The sequence below is a fragment of the Notechis scutatus genome, chromosome 2, assembly GCF_049901735.1.
Source record: "Notechis scutatus isolate UNSWTSFEM ecotype Mainland chromosome 2, rNotScu1.2, whole genome shotgun sequence".
Taxonomy (NCBI): domain Eukaryota; kingdom Metazoa; phylum Chordata; class Lepidosauria; order Squamata; family Elapidae; genus Notechis; species Notechis scutatus.
The window spans coordinates 196,835,991-196,858,872 of record NC_142010.1 but is presented as its reverse complement, the minus strand read 5'-3'; the positions used below and the strand labels follow the sequence as shown (position 1 = coordinate 196,858,872).

General features: G+C 37.6%; 1 protein-coding gene across 12 annotated transcripts in view; it reads left to right on the top strand.

The window, feature by feature from the left end:
• The first annotated feature begins 403 nt into the window (after positions 1-403).
• The window catches only part of KDM4C (lysine demethylase 4C), a 204,782-nt gene continuing 182,303 nt past the window's right edge, over positions 404-22,882 (top strand). For 2 of the 12 annotated variants that reach the window (XM_087957744.1, XM_087957738.1), the window contains exons 1-4: positions 544-863; positions 18,269-18,310; positions 19,028-19,189; positions 21,773-21,948. In XM_087957744.1, coding sequence (XP_087813870.1) covers positions 19,046-19,189; positions 21,773-21,948 — 320 coding nt within the window. In that variant the 5' untranslated portion in view covers positions 544-863; positions 18,269-18,310; positions 19,028-19,045. Of the gene's footprint in view, positions 864-952; positions 1,183-18,268; positions 18,311-19,024; positions 19,190-21,772; positions 21,949-22,882 lie in introns of those variants that run through there. The other 10 variants (XM_087957740.1, XM_087957734.1, XM_087957743.1 and 7 more) reach the window with 9 other exon arrangements.

Sequence of the window (22,882 nt, the reverse complement as noted above, 5' to 3'; positions counted from 1 at the left end):
TCAGGAGCCATTTTAAAAAGTATGGCAGAATAGCAACTAGGGTTCTGATTCACAGACTAACATAGTCCAACATATCCAAATAAAGCTTTTCATCCATCCCACTTTTAAAAGTTAGGTCGAGGATAACAATCTGGATTTCCAGCCACTTCCCTCAGTTGCCTGTGGGAGTAGGCTGTCTGCCAGGTAACTAACTCAAGGCGAGGGGGTGGAGGCGGTTTCCCCCGCCCCTTCCTCAACCGTTTTCTTCCTCTCTTGATGGTTTGGTGCCCAGCGCTCCAATTTCAATGTCTGATGAGATTATTATTATTATTTTTTAATTTTACACAGCCTCTGCGAGGTCTTTAAAAAAAAAAAAAGACCACCCTAAGCAGTCAGGATCCCACGTGCAGAGCCCACGTGACCCAACACGATGGTTTTGTTTTCTTCAGCGTCGCGCACTTCTCGGAACGCTCTGACTCAATGGCACCAACAGCGTAAGCAGCGGAACCGCACAGGTCGCGTGTGCAACCACTTAGGTCACGTGGCTGCGGAAAGGAAGCCGCCGCGTTTCACGTCACAGGGGTGGCCTTCCTCAAAAAGCTCTCGCGGCGAGCGAAGGGAGCGGGGTTTGGCTGGGTGAGTGGGAAGTTCTTTTTTTTCCCTCTCTCTCTTTCTCTCTTTCCTTTCCGAACGGACTGCGCCTGCGCAGCTGGTAGCTGTCATCCGTGTGCGGAACAACAAGTCCCAGCGAGGTGTGTGTGTGTGTAAAAGAGGGGGGGGTGATAGTAGTTGGAAGCTTCAAGGAAGTCCGGCGACTTTTGACAACCCGCATTCTCCACTTGTGCCTCGAGGCAGCGTCGTTTTGAACCTCCTCTCGCGGCCAGGTAAAATGGGCAAAGGTGATGGAGGAGGACTGACTTAACCCGCTTTTGGAGGAGGCGGCGGCGGCTCCTCCCATCCTGCCCCCCCCCCTCCGGCGAGAAAGACCCCGAGGAGACAGATGGGCCGGGGACGCCCCGTAATTGCCGGGGAAGGCTGCTTGGGAACCCCGGGGTCGGCCGGGCTGAGTGGGAGAAAAAGGAGGAAGGGAAGGACGCGGTGTCGGGGTTGGCCCTCGGGGGATGGAGGAGGAGGAAGAAGACGACCTTTTTTGGTGGGGTTTGGCCTCGTGAGAAACGTTGAGGAGCAGCCCCTGAAGGCGATGTGGGTAAAACACAAAATAACCGAGAGGAAGAGAGGGTGGTATGGAAGCGCCGTTTCGCCGGGGGAGTAAAAAGCGTTAAGCGAGAGGGGGAAGCAGGTGGGTAGGCTGGGCGAGAGGGAGCAGGAACAAGGAGGGCCTGTCGGAGGGGGAGTCGCAGGGCTTCCTTCGACTGCTGGCCTTGCTTGGCAGGGAGAGAAATTCCAGTCAACTGGTGGCCCTTCGGGGTTGAGACCAGCTTTGGGAAGGAGGCCGTCTGGCGACAGGAAGGTGAGGAATATCCCCATAAAGGTGGCATCCAAAAGGCTGTTGCGTCCCCCCCCACACTTCCTCCCTTTGGTGGAATTGGCAAAGGCAGAGAGAGAAGTATCAGTTAAGTAAGGCAAAATAACTAGGTTTCTTTCAGGTTTTTTTGCACTGAGGGTGAGGAAGAGGGATCCCCTAAGAGGCAGCTACATTTAAATGATATCTGCGTCAAGTTTTTTTTTTTTTAGGTTTAGTCATGCTTCAAACTAATTTTGTAGGGATTTCAAGGGCTAGGCTTTTTTTTAAAAAAAAAATTGGGCTGCCAGAGGTTTTTTTTTTTAACATTAAATCTGTGTGCTTATTTGGAACATTCTGAAAAGTGAAAAGCTGGACTTCCATCTCTGTTCCTGCTTTTGAAAGTATATTGAATTAAAAGTAAACTATCTAATGTGTAACTATATTGGAAATTGACACCACAAAGACTAAACAGATAGATGATGGCATCAGCATTTGTGCATATATTCTTTTCCTTCTAAGTCTTTGTCTCTTTTTGTGACCTGAAATAAGTTTTAGCCAATGAGTTTGAGTTTACTTGAAGTTATTATAAGATTTGCTTGTATGATTTATTTCTTTATCTGTATAAAGAATTAGTGTTTTAGATCAGTTAATAGGGTGGTAAACATGCAACCACAACTGATCATTTTTGTTAATTCCCCAGAGCTTTCTCTGACTAGAGTACTGAAATTTGGCAGAACAGTTGCTGAAAAAAATATGGAAAATGATGCAAAATTATCTTACACACACACACAGACACGTGTACGTATATATGTATGTGTGTGTATAGGTTTTTAGTTCATCACCAAACCAATTCCTACCGAAAATATGTCAGTTTTAATTATCTTCCATTGCTGTAGTAGAATTTATTTAGCCTACATCTTAAATGTTACTGCAATGCCCCTTCCAAGATTTTATATTTTATATTCAAGTGTTTTCCCAATAGACTTCTGATAAATTTATTATGTTCTGCTTACCACCATTTATTATTTTCAATTGCAATAACTTGTCTTGAAGGCTTTTAATATTGACAGATTGTTTCCTTATTAAAAGTATTTAATATTCAATTTTTTTGAATATTCAACTCAAAAATTCAATTTGATTTGGTTTATTTTCAATTAAAATCCTGAAACTTTTATATTTATAGGAATAATCATGAATATGTTAGATCCCAGATCTGCATACAGTTTTTCCCAGATTCAGTTTAAAACCAGTTTTATCATTTGTTAGCATTTGAGATTATTAGTTTAGAACAATCTATTTTTTCAGGCTTAGCTGTACCAAAATGCTCACTCATTTATGCACTCAAATGCCATAGATTTACCTAGTAATACTGCATCTGATAAAGTAAATTTCTGCTAGAATTGACCAAATTTGAGTCCATAATGTATTCATGTTGGACATCTTAGGTTGTCTTTTTAATGAAATATGTGCAAATTGTGTTACATGTTATTTACAATGAATTCTGATGTATAAACATTTTGTAAATTCTCAAATTTAAATCTCTAATAATGCACAATGTGGATTATGCCTGGAAAAATGTTTCAGAAATTGAATATGCCTTAAGACGGGTGATATGTTGCCTGAAGAACAGCTGAGGGCGAGTCTCAGCATGATAGGCAGACTGTGTCAGTTTTTTTTTCTGGACATTAGAAATGTTGCTGATTTGGAGAGGATGTCCTTTCTCTAAATGAGTAATTTGGAGAGGCTGCCCTTTCTCTAAATGAGTAATCGGGGGATGCCTCTAGTTTCATTATGATCAGTAGAAACTTTGTAGCAAAGATTTCATTTTTCTGACCCATTTATCCATTCTGGTTCCTCCTGGATACCACAGATACATTTTGTACACTGTTAACCTGAAGGCTAGATGTTTAGTGTATTTAGGATTATTCTTGAGGTAGTTTCTGAAATTTCAAATGTAGGACGGATGTTTTAGCATTGCATTTATTAAGAGGTCACTCACTACGTGGCAATTTGAGACAGAACTGTTTGTGCATTTCTTTCCCTCTTCTGGTGGGGTTTACACTAAATATGGCTAGTTGAAGACCTATCTGATTGCTCAAGCATTTGTTGAGCTAAGCTTTCAGATTTGGTTCACAGTTGTCATTTAATACCTTAGTTCTTAAACTGCTTATAATTTTAAATATATTATTTCATTTATTGAACTTTTTAAATCATATAATTTTTGACATTAAAATTGGAAGTAATTTTTAACAATGGGTTAAAATTATAGAAATATCTAAGTTGTAGAATGCTCATAAAAGTCTCATACATAGACTGCTGTACATTTTAATGTAATCTATAGATCAAAACCAATTGTCTTTTTATAAAACTTTTAGCCCCTCCCACCTCCAATCTTCTTTTAGTATATTGTCCATTTCCTGCTAATCTCACGTTTTAAAACGAAAGTTGAGAATAAAGAATGATCTTTGTTGCTATGATTGCAACATCTTTCTATATTATGTGGCTGAAAGTGAAACAAATGTCAAGAATAACACATGGAAATATTCTTACCTTAAAAAGAGATACCTTTGGGTTCATTTTGGGTAGCATTAAGAAAGCATGTTGAGACTTTTACATATAACTGCCATGTGTAGACTTCTATGAAATGTAGAATTGTACCACAGAATATAAATTAATTTGTACATGATGTATAATTTGTTTACTGTGATTTGAATATCAAGTTATTGAACTCTGAAGAAGTTCAGCTTTAATCTTAGAGTGTGCACCCTCAAAAACATGGTGATCCAGGGCTAATACTGCTTGTTTTATTTTGTGAATTAAGGAATGGTATGGTGTCTTTCCCTAGCTCCACAAACAGAAGCCTGCTGGATTGTCTATTGAATATTATTTCAAAATTGATGATAGGAAAAATTATTTCACTATATTGACGGGAATATATTAATCTAAAGCAGGGGTCTCCAAACTTAGTAGCTTTAAGAATTGTGGAATTCAGCTCCCAAAGTTGATGTCCACAAGTCTTAAAGTTGCGAAGTTTGGAGACTCTTGATCTAGAGCAGGGGTGTCAAACTCGCGGCCCACCGGCCAGATATGTCATGTGCTTGCCCTGCCCCCGCCTGGTTTAGTGAAGGGGAAAAAAGTCCCAAAATGTCACGTGACGCTGCCGTGATGCTTGTTTGACACTTCTGATCTAGAGGATACAAGGTAAGTTGTATGGTACTTTCAGGTCTACTGTCCAAAGGGTCTGATGGGTAAGAGTAGGTAGAGGACTGGAATAACAGTTTAAGAGTCTGTAATTGCTGTGCTCATATTATCTGCAGCTTGAATAGATAACTTCACTTTACTTAATGATGGGCCTTGTGACATTCTAACTCTAATCTTTGTAAAATAGGATCTTGGTCTTGAAAGGTGAAATGATGTACTATTTTATTAAAGGTTGCAGAAAACCTACTTCTTTATTTGATCTAGCAAGCTGTAGAACCAGGGACATAGTGAAGTTATTTCCTTAATTTCTCTGCTATATACAATACTAATTGATATCTATGTTATTAAAACTTTGAATAAATTATCATATTAGGCTTATCTACTGAAAATGCATACATCATAACTACATATTATTTACAGAAATTATTTAAAAAGCAATAGGAAACATGTAACACAAAGGTCAACCATCAAGAATGAAACAAATATTCTACATAAAAGGAAGCAAGAGTTATATTTTATAAAGGTTTACTGAAATAAGTATGTTTAGATTCCATTAAAAAACCTCCAACAATAACTGACAGATTTTTATTTGGGAGAAAGTTTTTAATTGAGAGATATTGTAACTAGAGCAGTGAAAAGGTTCTGCATCTTCTACTCATTTATTCAGTATGATGAGACACCACTAAGGTTATTTTAATATTGCTCTGAATTCTCTAAAAAAAGAGAATTTTTTTCTCTAAAGAGAAAAAAAGAAAAAGGGCAGCTCAAACTTTTTTTTGGATCTCTAAAGCAAAAATGTTTGGAAGACTGGATTCATCCTTCTTCCTGAATCAATTTAGGAAATGAATAACTGAATCTTACTTCCTTCTGTACTGAGAATTTTGCCTATCCCTGCTTTGCAGAAGAAGAGTGAAGTATGGATAAAGCAGAGTCAATTTTTTCTTATTTTACTTTCACTGCACCTTTTCCCACCTAAGCTTGTGACATCTAAGGAAGTTGATAGAGTTTTTCCCACTTGTGGATGGATACATTATCTGTCTGGCTTCTTATGGTAGCAGATTAGGCTAATATACAAGCCAGACTCAGTAAGTAATTCAGGGAGGAAGTGGCACCTGAACAATAATCATTTCCCCCAAACCCTGTTTTTGATCCCTGATTTTTAGAGTCCAGAAAATAATAGACGAAACAGGTTATCCTGTCAGAATTCAAACCTGAGTAAAGGATTGAGACAGCATTGATTGCTGTGCTGAATGACCACTTTGGGGATCTGGACAGAGGAATTATGCTTCTTTTGGTGCTATCAGACTTCTCAATGGCGGCTGATATTATCTTCCTGAATTGCTTGAAAAGTTTGAAGATTAGAAACACTGTTTCATGATCACGTTGGCTGGGCTTCTCTGGTAGATTAGTCTTCTTAGATGGGGGATGCTATTCTCTTTACATCTCTAAAGATTTAAAACAGCATTTTGAATTGAACCAAGAAGCTTAAATCTGTAGCTGCAGAAGAATATTTAGAATTATTTATGAACTGCTACAGTTTGCACTACGTGGTGTTTCAAAAACAAACAAACATAATGATGGAAGATTCCTAAAAATTCAACACTGCAGAATTAACCACACCATCCCTAGTAGTTTTTTATACCATTGTGGTCTGTGGTCCATATGCAATTCTCTAAGTAATTTGCAGTTGAGCTGTTAAAATATTAGTAAATAATCTCCCTGTTGACAAGGGCTATCTTTAAAAAAATCAGCATTGTCCCCTGCCCCTTTCAGTGTGTGAGCAAACCACATAACTCTAGAAGAGACAGGAAAGAAAAGGTGAATGCTGGCTTGCTGCAGTCCAGAACAATAAAAAGTGCTTCAGTCACACAGAAAGAAAACAACTGCAGATCTTGCAGATTTTGACCAAGCAGTATGGATCTTTCATTAGGCTGAAAAAAATGTTCCTGTGCCAAGGCCAATGATGCTACTCAAAAATAAGGGCACTCTTATCATTAGCCCTCTTGATTTCTTCCTGCCTTTACTACATCTTCTCTTTGCACTCAGTAACAGCTGCATGGATCTATTCTCTATAGCTGACCACGGTTTTCTCAGACTCTGTGTGGAAAGGGGGAAGTGTGCCTACTTATAGAGGTTGTAGTAGGTTCTATGAGTTCCCTGCAGAATAGCAACTTTTTCAAGTGGGGAGATGTCTTTACCTAGAGTTCAGTGCTTAGGCATGTCAGCAGACTCCCATAGTCTCTTCTGCAAATCTAGCGATTTCATTATTCATAGCTTTTTATATAGGTATCAACTACCTGTAGACAGCTTCAAGGTCAAAAGCAACTCCAACCATCACTGAGCTACCTCTGTGTCTTAAATGGTAAAAGATAAAATAATAACATTTGATTCTCTTTTTCAGTAAAATAAATTTACGTTTAATGGCATATAGTACTTTGTTTTTGAGCCACTTGAAACTTCTCTGTTATTTATGAAAAGACTTCAGACTAATGAACTGGTAAGGGCATTTCTCATTATATTGTTAGGGAAAAAAACAAAAAAAGGCAGCATAAGGATATAAATTTAGAAAGGAAAGAAATTACTAATTAGAAATATTTACTTAAATCAACTAGGGTGACCCATGTTTGTGCTCAAAATATGGTGTAGGTATTAATGATAATTTTAGGGTCTTTGGTTTATCTGTTATCTTTAACCTGAATTTTGGTAAATAGCGAACCAAGCTAACAACTATTAAAAAAAGTTGTTGTGGAAGACTGTTTTCTGCATAATAGATTTCATAAGGATGCAAATGTATATAAACAATATTTACAGGGAAGTTTGAGACACTAACTATGCTGCATAGGGATCTGTAGGGAGCTTTCAGAATGTGAACTCTTGCTTTATGCTAACAATTCTTTTGATGTGTCTCTCATTTAGCTATGACATTAGCTTAGGAGTTATGAGTGCACTTAAACCTATGTCAGATTTCTGGCACATACGTCTCTTGGGGTTTTAGATGTACAGTAGTTTATCTTTGAGTCATTATCTGAGGCAATGAATGTCTTTCTGATTACTAAAAACATAATGATCCATATATCATTATCTATATCAAGGGATTAGCCCAGTATATTATTAGCATGAGATCAGGATTCTAAATTAATATCCTAATAACCAAATGTTGTTTTCCACTAGTCTGTCTGAGGCAAACTTGAAGGATGAACTGTCCTGGAAAATTAAGTTTGCTAACCTATTAATCTAAAAAATTATATTTAGTCAGATAATCATGGACAGATAACATGAGATAAAATTGAATTATCTTTTCAAATCGTATGTCACTGATTTTTCAAACGTATAAATGTACATAGTTATAAGATAATTTTACTTGAAGTTATCAATTTCAAAATGATGTCAAAACACTTATGCTTGTATCTAAATTATCTTAACAACTGAGATTCTGGATATATCCAAATAAATAAAATGAAATCTGCTATCTGAAATTTATTATTTCTTAAATATGCCAAATTCATCCAATGCCCTCCTTTCATTCTTTTCAAAGCTGCTTTTCATTTTCCCATCGCTGCAGCTGTTCTTTGAACTATTTCAAACAATTAATTCCCATTGCATTTCTTAATAAAACATTTTATGAGCTGTTTCTCAACAGTAGTCCCTAGTTTTTATAAGGCAACTATATTTTATCTATGGTAAACTAAACTGCTACAAAGAATAACACACTAGAAAACGCAGTTTGCATTATTTAAGGGCAGATACTTTGATGAGTAGTATTAGAAATTCCCTTTCTAAAAAAAAAGATTGTTCATGCACAAACTTAGAGAAGTCCCACAGCGTTGCACCATCTGTAAACTTGTAATTATGAGTGCCACTGAAAATGTTTTTTGTCAAGTTACTCTCCAGGAACCCAAGAAACTCAGTCCCATTTAGAACAGTCTGCTTTCTGGTATGGTACTTGCCTCTACAATAATCTTAAATAATATTTAATATTAATATTGAGAGACAGTTTGGTGTAATGGTTAAGGCATCAGACTAGAAATTGGGAGACCATGAGTTTTATTTATGCCTTAGGCAGAAAGTTAGCTGGATGGCCTTAGGCCAGTCACTTTCTCTCAGCCCTAGGAAGTAGGCAATGTCAAATCGCTTCCAAAATCTTGTCAAGAAAATTGCAGAGTCTAATCCAGACAGTTGCCAGGAGTCAGCAATAAATCAAAAGCAACTATATATATGATTTAATCTTTAATATTTAACACATTTATATATTAAATCTCTCTATTATATAAAATCTCTATATTATATATTTGACATAAATAATATAAAATATTAACTTTGAATATTACATATTAAATACACAGAATGTTTATATCCCACAGCTAATATTTAAAATTGCTCAAGAATAGCACTACATTGCATCAACACATGTGTTGGTAATACAATAGGTTTTAAAATGTTAAACACATTTAGGCTTTCAGCTTATCTTGAATTTACTGTAAGCTATGACAGTTCTGCTGTCAATGTGCTATGCAGAATGAATTCAATTGAGTAATTTGGAAACTTAATCTGTGCTTGTACAGTCAGGTAAAAGTTTAAAAGTTTATCCTCACTGCCATGTGCTCTGGATATATTTTATCCTTCTCTCATTCCCACCCCATTGTTGGAATTAATAGTATTGCCACATTTTATAAGTTGCTTCTGCTTCCATCAGTCTTGCTGAAAAACACAAGCGTTAGGTTTGTAGACTGTTAATCAAAGTGTACTTAATTTTTGATAGACAAGATTGGTTCAATCAATGCTTCCTTTTGTGTGTTGAATATTATGTTAGGCTATAGTTATTGTCTTTTGTTTCCCAATATTTTGTTTTTTTCAGGGACAGTATATTTTAATGAAACCAGATATTCAGAGGGCTCAGTCACATTATTTATTTTAATTTACCAGTAGATATCTTACTATGGTATGTTAAATAAGTACTGTATAATTTTCCAGTAACTTGTTTTGTTATCAAATCTGTAGATTTAAGTTAATAATTCATATCTGAATATTTGGAAACTGAACATTTTGAGCAATACTTTGTTTGACAGATTTGACTGCTGCAAATATTTTGTACTGAGAATAGATGATCCTCTTGGCTCCTCTTGTTTGGAAAAAAGTCACAGCTGGTATATTATAATTTGGACGCATGAGAGTTGGTTAACTGTGGGCTGAATCTGAAGTCTTTGTTATAAGAGAGTAGCTGTGTAACATTATATTGTGCTTTGCCTTGATTGAAACTAAGAGATTTAATTAAACATGAAATATACATATTGTGTGGTTTATGTTCTCTTAGCTTAGGTGATTATTTCTATTCTAGACAGACATATATACTGAAAAACATTTTGTTCACAGTTCACTTATGTACAAATTTTCTAACTGCAAATTGAAAAATAGGGAAGTGTAAACACAAAATTATATAATAATTAAATTATAATCATACATCAAAGTGTAAAGTTCCATTATTAATAGTTTTGAATGAATTAGTCAGTTAGTGTCTTAGTTGTGGGTATTATATTTTAATTTTCTGACTTTTTAGATACTTGGGGGGAGATTTTATTCTGCTCTAAAAAAAAATTTAACGTAGAATTGGTAACCATTTATGGATTATAATTCTGTGCATTGACTTTATCATATCCAAAGTTTGGCGCTCTTAACCTGAGGTTTTAATGTATTAACTTCTGCTTGAATTGTTAAATAAGGATAGAGTATTTAGACTTGACAGAAATTTCATTAGTTCATTGTGATTTATGATTCAGATTGTACAGGCCACTTTAGTTAATCCACGGGTGTCAACCTCGATCGGGTCACAGGCTGGATCGTGATATATCGTGATTTTTTTTTCCTTTGCAGAGCTGGGGTGGGCGTGGCCTGCATGTGACGTATCCGGCCTGTGGGCCACCAGTTTGACAGGCCTGAGTTAATCAGTATTGAATTGATTTTAATAATGATTTTGAAATCTTGGATTAGTAGAAGAAACTTTATTATATAGAATTGATCTAATGCCACTGTGAAATTCTAGTTTCATTTGTTTGTTTATCCCAACTTTCTTATTTTTACAACTAACTACTTCTTCCTCCTACTTTCCCCACAACAACCCCGTGAGGTGGGTTGGACTGATGATTGGTTCAAAATCACACAGCTGGCTTTCATGACTTAAGGCAGGATTTGAACTCAAGCTCTCCCGCTTTCTGTCCTGATGCTTTACCATTATATCAAACTAAGCAGTTTGTAAATCTCTATTTGCTTTGCATTTTTCAATTTTTTTCTGTGTTTCCTGTTGGCAGTATTTTTAGATGCCTACTAAAATAATTACTACCATTACACACTTTCAGTGAAAACAAACATTTTTCAGCTACCTAGATTCCCAAGCCAGAACTCCATCAGTTGAATTATAAACCAAATAGAGTTCTTTATATCCTATACATTTCTGTCTGTAACAGCTAGGTATGACCATATTCTATACTAGTTGAAATAGAAATTGCTATCTTAAAAAGCAGCCTCTTGTAAAACACATTGTTGTTATATCATCTGGAAATGACTAGAACATGGATAATCTAGAAAAAGACTCAGTTTGTATGATTTATTTTCATGCTACTGGTCACAGAAAGGCAGAAAGGAAAACTGCAACTATTGGTCAATCACTGTCTTGAAAAGACTTATCTGCTGCCAATTGTTTCAGTGAAGATTCAGCAAAATGATCTCCTGTTTTAACTGTTGCTGAAGTTACCATGCATGGATTTTTGTGAAAGGATTATAACATTTAGTTTGTAGTAAAAATAGTCTTTATCTTTTCCACAACGCAGATTTCAGGATTATTTTTTCCATACATGATTTTTATTAAAATTGTAAAATAAGTCTTGGTAAAACTTTTAAACCAAAAATAATGTTCTGGTTTGTTAGTAATCCTAACACCAGTTTAATTTATCTTGCAATAATGCTAAATCCCTGTATGATATTGCTTAGCACTTATACTGAGATGATATGGAATTCTGTTGCATTTATCAAAACATAAGGAGATGGATAGCAGTCATATTGCAGCTCTTTCTAGAGCAACTTAGGGCTCTTTCCTATATCCTTAGTTATGAGAGGAGAACCAGAGATGGTATTCAGCAGGTTTTGACCAGTTCTGGAGAACCGGTAGCAAAATTTTGAGTAGTTCGGAGAACCGACAAATACCACCTCTGACTGGAGATTTTACAGTATCCTTCCCCTGCCACGCCCACCAAGTCACGCCCACAGAGTAGTAAATTTTTTTTGAATGGCTGGAGAACAATGGGAGGACAGTGGAAAACCATTGCTTTAGCAGCTGCCTTTTTGCTATGCCTCAAATATGAGACCAGCAAAAGTGCTTCCCTCAGTTAAGAGCAGGAAAACATCTGCTGCTATTATTGGGAATGATACTGTCCAGAAAGTTTGGAGATAAGGAAGGAATCACCATGGTGGTAGATGGTGAAGGATCTGCACTGGGGTGGGGGGCATTGAAGAGAGAGCAGAGAGGGGGAAGAATCCCTTTTCCTGTTTCTAGCTCCTCTGACAGTAAGCATAGATCAAAGGGGTAGATGGATGCTGTGGAAGTTAGTATTACTAGGGAAGAAACGTTGCTCTCGACAGCCAAAAGAGAAATGGCCAAGGAGCTACATGCAGTCAGATGAGAGGAGCAGTCTAGGAGTAAGCTAATTGGAGCCTTGCAGATTACTTATCTCGCCCAAGCCTCTTGTTCATGTGAATTAGAATCTTGGCACAGAGGAAGGTTTCCACAGAAAAAAACATTTGGAGTAACCTGGGTGTAAAGTGGAGGCTCTGGTGTGAAAATATGTAAATAGGCTATCTCTAAGACAGGGCACAGGGACTATGTAAACGAGCTGTCAGGAATAAAAACACCCAGATGTTTTATCTTTATCCCCAACCTCAGGTTTTATCCAGAAGAATAAACTGTATATTATTATCTTTTATTGTTATATTGCATTGTATTTATCAATGTTTGGATGCTATGCATTTCCTAGAGTTCTAGCTGATTGAAACCATAAGTAAATAAATGAATAGGATACCAGAGGCCATCAAAAGAAATTGAGAATAAGCGGTGTCCAGGTTTTCCTATCATTTTGTCAGCCCATAAGCAAAGGAAGAACTTTTCGTGGGCAAATCGTTTTGAAACTAGACTGGTGCTTCTATGCTTGAGTTGATTTGTGCTGCTCAAACTACTCAATATGGATCTGGATAGTATCTGGGGCCTGTTATGTCTTGTTTAAGAGAGTCTGTGGGAGAACCACCATGACTGTCAGGTCAATGGGAACCGAAACCACTAGGATTAAATGAGACATGTATCTTTAGAGTTTTTGATATAATAATATTTTAAATATATTTTTCTTTTCTTTTTGCTTGATGACTTTTTAAAGTTTTAAAAAATGTGCTTAGAAAATAGAATTGTGCCAACAAATAATTTTGCTTGGCTTAAGCAGAGATACAAATACAGTTGTGCTCATAAGTTTGCATACCCTGGCAGAATTTATGATTTTTTGGCCATTTGTCAGAGAATATGAATGATAACACAAAAACTTTTCTTTTACTCATGGTTAGTGTATGGCTGAAGCATTTATTATCAATCAACTGTGTTTACTCTTTTTAAATAATAATGACAACAGAAACTACCCAAATAACCCTGATCAAAAGTTTACATACCCTGGTGATTTTGGCCTGATAACATGCGCACAGGTTGGCACAAAGGGGTTTGAATGGCTATTAAAGGTAACCATCCTCACCTGTGATCTGTTTGTTTGTAATTAGTGTATGTGTATAAACGGTCAATGAGTTCCTGGACTCCTGATAGACCCTTGCATCTTTCATCCAGTGCTGCACTGACGTTTCTGGCTTCTGAGTCATGGGGAAAGCAAAATAATTGTCAAAGGATCTGCGGGGAAAGGTAGTTGAACTGTATAAAACAGGAAAGCAGTGGTGGGATTCACATTTTTTTTTACTAGCGGTTCTGTGGACGTGGCTTATTTTGTGGGTGTGGCTTGGTGGTCATGTGACTGGGCATGACTTGATGGTCATGTGACAGTGTGGGGCATGGCTTGGTCATGTGACTGCGTGGGCGTGCTTGGTGGTCATGTGACTATGGGCATGGCCAACTCAATGTCACTCACATCAAGAGGTGCCTCGCCTGGCCCCTCCCCTCCCAGCCATTCCTTGTCACACCCAGCCTCAATGTATCTATAGTTCTGTAAAAATGTTCACCTTTTTTGACTGAACAAAGAGAAGCAACCTAAAACTAAGGAGAAATTTCCTGACAGTGAGAACAATTAGCCAGTAGAATGCTTGTCTCCAGAAGTTCTGGGTACTCAATCACTGTAAATTTTTAAGACAAGACTGAACAGCCATTTCTCTGAAGGTCGCTTCTAAGTGTTATTCTGTTATTCTGATACCTTTTCCAGGACCTCTAGTCAGATTTTGGCATTCTCAGACTCTTAGCTATTTAGCTGAGGAATAACAGAGTTGACAGGGACTTTGGAGGTCTTCTAGTCCAACCCCCTGCTCAGGCAGGAAAACTGAGGATGCCAAAATCTGTGTAGAGGTCCCGGGAAAGGTATCAGAATAACAGAATAACACTTAGAAGGGACCTTGGGGGAAACCCTATACCATTTCAGTATTTCAACTGCAGGTTTCTAAAAATTTTATTTAAAAAATGAGATTAATATCCTAATAAGATTTTTAGAAACCTGCAGTTGAAAGTTCTTCACATCTCCTTACCCTGAAGACCCAGTTTCATTTGGAATTTAATCCCAAACTGATTGCCCTTTTAGCATTTCTCTTGATACTTCTCCAAAATGCACTCCCAAGAAGCTACATCTCCATCTCTCTCTCTCTTTGTCAGGAGATCTAAAGGGGGAGAAACTACAGTATTACTGGCATTAATAGTCTTTCCAAGGACATGTACAAGAGTCTAAACAGAAAATATAAGAAGGAGCCAGCAAATATTAACATTACTCACAAATCCCTCCTGGAAAATCAGTATTGATTTAATGTTTCCCAAATGCAATCCTTTGTAGAGCAAAATGCTTTGGACTACAGACATTGAATGAATGTAAATCACACACACACACACTTATGTGTCTCTCTCTTTCTCTCTCTCTCTCTCTCACACACACACACACGTGCTCTGACTGGGACGGCATGAGAAGCAGAAAGCAAGCGGCAGGGGTGGCGACCAGAGCATGCCGCTCGCTTTGTTTATTTCGTCGCTTGGGAGAAAGGCAGAAAGTGAGTGGCTATGGCAGCAGCGGTGGTATTCCTGGAGGGCAGGGCGGGTGGATGTACCGGGGCTACTGCACATGTGCACCTCCAACGCCCCTCCCAGCCCCAGCTCAGTGGAGATGCCCTCCAATGGCTGCCCGCCCACCCGCTGACCAGGCCAGGTCAGAAGTGGCACATCCCCAGGTCAGAGGCAGAAATTGAGCGGTGGGGTCCGGAATATGCAGCCACCTGGCTGCATGCTTTCTTCATTCCACTGTCCCCAGGGAGGAGGCAGAAATTGAGCGGCGGGGTCCGGGGCATGCAGCCACCTAGCTGCATGCTTTCTTCATTCTGCTGTCCCCAGAGAGAAGGCATGATTTCTGCCTTCTCCCTGGGAACAGCGAAATGAAGAAAGGATGCAGCCAGGTGGGTGCATGCCCCGGACCCCGCTATTCAATTTCTGCCTTCTCCCTGGGGACAGCAGAATGAAGAAATCATGCACCGAAATTGTGATCATGCCGCTTTTTGAAGCACGAAGGGCCTGCAGCAGCCACTTGTTTGCTGGCCGGAACTGAGCCAGGAGCAGCGGCTGGAGGATTCTCCTGCTAGCAAAGAGGTGGTGGCTGGAGGCTTCTTGGTGAGGGGTCATGGCAAGACTTGGCTGGAAGTCGGAAGGCAACTCCTGCACCTGGCCTGTCCCTTTTTTGTCCCCCCCTCTGCGTCGAAGAACCTTAAAGGCTGGGGCAGCTGCCTTCTGAGCAGCAGTGAAGGGAAGGGAGGCAGAAAAGTTCACCCAAGTTTTCTCCTCCTTCTTGGGCATACATAGAGCATGTGCAATGCATCTCACGGCGCCGGAGGGACTTACCCATGCGCCGTCTCCTCGCAGAAGGTCCCGGCCTCATGTATGCTACCAACTCGGTTCCGGATGGCAAAGCAGCAGCAGCTGGTACTCGCCTCCCTGTTCTTTGCACCAAAAAGCGAGCAGCAGCTGGGCGACCGGGTGATTGGGTTGGGGGCATGGCCAGCCAGAAGTTGCTACTGGTTCGGCGACCCAGGCCAAATGGTTGCTACCAGTTCTCCCGAGTTGGTGCGAACTGGCTGAATACCACCATTGCAGGAAAGGGATATAAAAAGATATCCAAGGAATTGCGAATGCCAATCAGCAGTATTCAGACACTAATCAAGAAGTGGAAAATGAGGGGTTCTGTTGAAACCAAACCACGGTCAGGTAGACCAACTAAAATTTCAGCCACAACTGCCAGGAAAATTGTTCAGGATGCAAAGAAAAACCCACAAATAACTTCAGGTGAAATACAGGACTCTGAAAACATGTGGTGTGGCTGTTTCAAGATGCACAATAAGGAGGCACTGGAAGAAAGATGGGCTGCATGGTTGAGTTGCCAGAAGAAAGCCATTACTACGCAAATGCCACAAAGTATCCCACTTACAATATGCCAAACAGCACAGAGACAAGCCTCAAACCTTCTGGCACAAAGTCATTTGGAGTGATGAGACCAAAATGGAGCTTTTTGGCCACAACCATAAACGCTACATTTGGAGAGGAGTCAACAAGAGGATGAAAAGTACACCATTCCTACTGTGAAATACGGAAGTGGATCGCTGATGTTTTCGGGATGTGTGAGCTACAAAGGCACAGGAAATTTGGTCAGAATTGATGGCAATTCTTCAGTATGTTATCAAAAGATACTGGAGGAAAATTTGCATTCATCAGCCTGGAAGCTGTGCATAGGACGTACTTGGACATTCCAACATGACAATAATCCTAAACACAAGGCCAAGTTGACCTGTCATTGGCTACAGCAGAATAAAGTGAAGGTTCTGGAGTGGCCATCTCAGTCTCCTGACCTCAGAGCCACTCTGGGGAGATCTCAGACGTGCAGTTAATGCAAGAACAGCCCAAGAATTTATAAGAACTGGAGGCTTTTTGCCAGGAAGAATGGGCAGCTTTACCATCTGAAGATAAAGAACCTCATCCACACATACCACAAAAGACTTCAAGCTGTCATTGATGTTAAGGGGGGCAAAACACCGTATTAAGAACTGGGGTATGTAAACTTTTGATCAGGTTCATTTGGGTAGTTTCTGTTGTCATGATTTAAAAAGAGTAAACACGATTGATAATAAATGGCTTCGGCCAACCACCAACCATGAGTGAAAGAAAAGGTTTTGTGTTATCATTCGTATTCTCTGAAAAATGGCCAAGAAATCATAAATTCTGCCAGGGTATGTAAACTTATGAGCACAACTGTATACTATATAAGATACCTGTAATAAACCTACCTATTCTTGTTATTTTTTCAGGTCTCATAGCCCAGTTTATCAAAACAGCTTTGGCATTTAACTACATGACTTTTTGTCACTGCTATGATAGAATATTGAAGAAATTAAAATTAACTTTTGCTATTTAAGTGTAAATGTCAATATTTTAAACAAGTGTATTAATCAAATCTGATAGATATTGGAATAATTTTATAAATGTGTTTGGCATCGGTTACATGCAGTCCTCATCTTAAAACCTGTTTCCATTGCTAAGCAAAGCAGTTTTTAAGTGAGTCATGCCTGATTTTGTAATCTTTTTTGTCATAGTTGTTGAGCAAATCACTGCAGTTGTTAAGTAAGTCACACAGCCAAGGGAACAAATCTGGCTTCTGCCATTAACTTTGCTGGTTAGAAGCCAGCTAGGAAGGTTGCAAATAATGATTATGTGACTCTGGGAGGCTGCAACTGTTGTAGATGCATGCCAGTTGCCAAGTGTTCAAATTTTGATCATGTGACCTCGGGAGGTATACAACAGATCAGAGGTGGTATTCAGCAGGTTCTGACCAGTTCTGGAGAACCGGTAGTGGAAATTTTGAGTAGTACAGAGAACCAGCAAATACCACCTCTGACTAGAGATTTTACAGTATCCTTCCCCTGACATATCCACCAATTCACGCCCACAGAACAGATAATAAAAAAATTTGAATCCTACCACTGCAACAGTCATTAATGTGAGAATCAGTCGTAAGTCTTTTTTCAGTGCTGTTGTAATATCAAACAGTCACTAAATCAATGGTTGTAATTTGAGGACTACCTGTACATTATTTCTGACAAATCAGAGTTAATTATTTTGACATTACAAAATCTCTGATATAATTTCAAATGTCTCTTAGTTGTTCCTGTTCGCTGGTTTTGCTGAATGCTTGTTTCACTTATTGAGTGTTTTTAGATTTTTTTTTTTAAATTTAGGACAATTTTATACACTCATTTTAAAGTAAGCAAATTTTATATATTGAAAATATCTGGAAGTTTTCTTATGCAGTAATATAAATATTTCATTTTTCTTTTTTCTTTCATCTCTTCCCTAATCCATAGGCAGAAGAAAACTGAGTTGAAATAGAAGAAAATACAGAATTGGTAGGTAAAAATTATAATTTCTCTACCATCTTCCTCACCAGATATATAGTTTTTTAAAAATAGTTTGATTTCTTAACCAGGTATTGTATAAAATTAATTTTGTATTTGCTTTTTTTACTTCATGGATTTATTAATCCCTTCAAAAATATGGCAACACTGGCATTTCATTTGTGGAAAGCTTTTTAAAATATTCTATAGAATACATTCAGATAGGTTCAAAGGCAAATTTTGTAGCTGCAATGACCATTGTAGAAGAATTTTCAGAAATTCTTTTTATATCATCTGCCAACCTCCAAGCATAAAAAGTATCTTTCACCTATTACAGAGAATTTATGTCCCAAAGTGATTACTGCACACATAGGAATTAAGTACCAAGGCCCATAGAAATGACCTGAGAATTCTGAGAGAATTGTTTAGAGACTGAATCCTAGATAAATATAATTGCATGTAGAATAGAATTATACTGAAGGCTTAGATGTAAAGTCAAGGAATTAATGGTGATTTAAGTTTTTAGAGTTTCTGGCCCTTAACTACTGTTTTCTTTTAGTTTGTTCTGGTTTTAATGGCCTCTTCATATTATCTTGAAGATATTGTATAAAATCATTGTAAAAATAGAACTTTAAGAATGTAAGTTTAAATTTAGATAAAATCCATTTATATAATATGTTTTGTTCAAATAGAGCTCATAATAATCAATATGTGTTTCCTTATCAGCAGGTCTAACGCTGAGCAGCTATGGCTGCTCAATCATTAGACTCGCCTCCAAATCCAAGCTGCAAAATTATGACATTTCAACCGACAATGGATGAATTCAAAGATTTCAATAAATACTTGGCGTATATGGAATCAAAAGGTGCTCATCGTGCTGGTTTAGCAAAGGTATTTTTTTTCAAAAATATTTTAGATGGAGTAACAATGAATGTTACTACATTACAGACAGTCCACGATGTGCAACAATTTGTTTAGTCACTACTTGAAATTACAATGGCACTGAAAAAAGTGACTTATGACTATTTTTCACTTACTACCATTGCAGCATTCCCATGGTCACATGATGCTTTGGCATTTTACTGTGGTGGCACGGTGGTTAGAATGCAGTATTGTAGGCTTACTCTGCCTACTGCCAAGAGTTCAATCCTGATCAGCTCAAAGTTGACTCGGTCTTCTAATTTCCTGACTCTGTAAACCATTTAGAGAGTGCCATAAAGCACTATGAAGCAGTGTATAAGTCTAAATGTTATTGCTGTTACTGTTGTTATGATGGTTGCAGTGGTTGCAATCTGACCTTTGTCAGAACTATTAAATATATTCCAACAACCCTAAAATGCTTCTTGGATGTAGCCCATATCCTGCTGTATTCTGTCATTACTGTAGCATAGATCTTATGATGATGCCTTTATTAGCTTGTGTTTCTCCTGGATCTACAGTATGTCATCTTCTCTTTTGCTACAATGCCTGCAACTACATAGCATATCATGATGCTATATGTATTCCAGTTTAACATTTCATTGATTTATAAAATATTGTAAAATACAAAAGTAAATAGAAAAGCAGTAGGGAAGAAAAGGGGAAAGAGAAGTGAGGAAGGATAAGAAAAGAAAAAGAAAAGAAACATTGGTTTCTGACTCTCTCTGTTGCAGTAAAATAAGACATTAACATCAAATAACAACTTTTTGGATTCTATATGTATTCCAATATGAGGTAAGAGCAGGGGTGGGATTCTATAGAATCGGTTGTTACGATTTTGCTCAGTTCAGAGAACTGGTAAATCACGCCACTGGCTGACCCCTCCCCTCCCTGCCTACTCACTCTTTACCTGGCATGTGCGCCACCAAACTTGCCTGCATTTGGTAAGTTGCTATTTTTTCTTTCCCGACCATCAGCTATTCTGCTGTGCCGGGAGATTTAGATTAACTAGAAAGCAGGAAATCGTTGGATTTCTTGCTTTCTAGCTAATCTAAAAGCAGAGCTGAATCTTCCTTAGGACTGAAGTTTCTATTTTTCTGTGCAGACTCAGATAGCAGATTGCAGAATGGTAGATTTCTGAGTGAATATGTGATTCTGTGAGCAACTCAATCTGCCTGTCTGCCTGATTTTGGGTGAAATTTGCTTTTTTAAATAAAAAAAAATCAATATTTACATCAATATTTATAATATTTACATTCAAGTCATGCCCAGCCAGTCACATGACCACCAAGCCACACCCACAAATTAGGCCATGCCCATAGAACCGGTTGTTGAGAAATTTGAATCCCACCCCTGGGTAAGAGTGCTTAGGAGAGCTATCAAGCTCTTATACTGGTGTATAAGATACTGGTGTTTCATGTACCAAGGCCTGCCACTACATTTAAGCAAACATTCCCTAGTGGGGGCAGTCATTTAAGAACACTCATCAAGACATAATGCCATAAAGATGGGATTTGGAAGGAGTTGACTGTATTTGAACTATTTGGACAAGAAGATGAACATGTATGTGATATTAACCATTGAAATAGGAGGTAAGTGGAACATGAATGACTGTGAGCAGGGCATCTTGATTAAAGAAAGGTCACAATTAGCACATAAAATCTAGTTATTCAAAAGCCTTTCTAGCCACAGATGTCACTTGTTCCTCAAGGAGGAGTTGTGAATTTAGAAAAGCTTCCAAATTGTGCAAGTGTATACAACTCTCTTCAAAGTGAAAGAAGGAATAATTCAGGCCACGAACCAAAAGCCCTCCCTGTCAGAAGGATTTAGTTAAAAACTGTTTCTACCCATCCATACATGACAGCCTCAAGGTAATGTTAGAATTGCTTGGTAAATATTGTGAAAAACATTTGTTGTATGCTGTTTTTTGAATCATCAGATTTAAATCCAAATAAACTCTTACAGTTGGTACATAGACATACCTAGACAACAGATAAATGATGCTTTTTCAAAAAGCAATATTCTCATATTGAGTTTATCCTTGATTCTTCGTAACATATAAGTTTTATTCTTGCTCCTTAGAATGTGGTACTGCTATAAATGATGGTAATACATACATAATACAATGACATAATGTAATGGATTAATTATATATTTTAATATATATAGGGAACTTAATGGAAGGATGCCATTTTTATTCAGTGTTATTCTCCTGAATTCACTCGGGGAGCCATTTAGATTAACCAACAAGCAGTCTTGCTTATTCAGGCCACTGTTTCAGGCAACAATTGTTTAGTTTAAAATTAAAATAACAGAACTATAGTCTTAAAAAAGAAATAGTAATGAAATAGTAAACATTATTCACCTTTAAGTCAGTGGAAATAAACTGTTCACAACTATTGCTATATTAACAACTTGGTTAATATTGTGGAAATATAATCTATCCTTACACGAACATTTTGTGGTGATCTTCGTAGGTTTACTTATACAGATTGTCTCAATGTAAGGATTTGCTTTTCATTGTTTAAAACTAAATTTCTCTTTCTAAATTTCTAGATAATTCCTCCTAAGGAATGGAAGCCAAGAAAAAGTTATGATGACATTGATGATCTGATGATTCCAGCTCCTATTCAACAGATAGTAACTGGTCAATCAGGTCTCTTCACTCAATACAACATTCAAAAAAAGCCAATGACTGTGAAAGAATTTAGGCAACTTGCTAATAGTAACATGTAGGTATATTCATTCCATACTTCGTTTCATAAGGGTGCACAAGCTGCACAATTTAAATTATATTTAATTAACCACATATGCTGTTAATTACATTTAAATTCAGTTGATATTTTACTGCTATTCTGGTCTCAAATATTTAATGGTGGGCAACCCATCCATAAAGTCAAAATAGGGCACTTACTTGGAAAAATGTTTTGTTTGGGATTTGTATATCTGTTCTTTCAGACTGTTTATCCTTGAAATTCAGAATAAATGATTTATTTATTATTCTTTATGATTTTTGGTAAGTTTCTTGATTAGGAAAAATAAATGAATAGAGGCTTACTGCTTAGATATCTAAGCAATTTGGTCACAGTAAGAGAACATTTACTAGTAATGACGCTGTGATAAGAAGGATGTGAGATGGATTTATTCATTTATCGTTCCATTCAGTTTATATTAATAAATAGATTCCCTTACTTCAGTATTTTTTTGCATTTTATTCCTGTGGCTTAAAACTATTTTTTCAAGATAGTATTGTTGATTTCCATAATGTTAATTTTAGAAGATATTTTGTTCATAGGGACGGCATGATGGCTCAGCAGTTAAGACACTGGGCTTGTCAGCTGGAAGTGCTCTTTCTGATTTGTCCATATATTTTCACTTTCATAGTCAGAAATAAACTTCTTTATTTGTGTCACATTTCACTCAGGCAGAATCCTGGGAACAATTTTATTAACCCTAATAAAGTATTAAATGATTATATTGATTTCCTTTTGAGAGAGTTTGCCCATAAGCAAGTGATCTCTTTTACAATTTATTGTTGAGGAAGGGGCTTTATCTAGAAGCTTTAACCTAAGAGAGACTTTTGCAACCATCTTATTTTTTAAAGTAGATAGATGCTGTACCTGGAGGTCTGCTGGTCCAGCATTCCAGATGCTCCACTGAGAATCC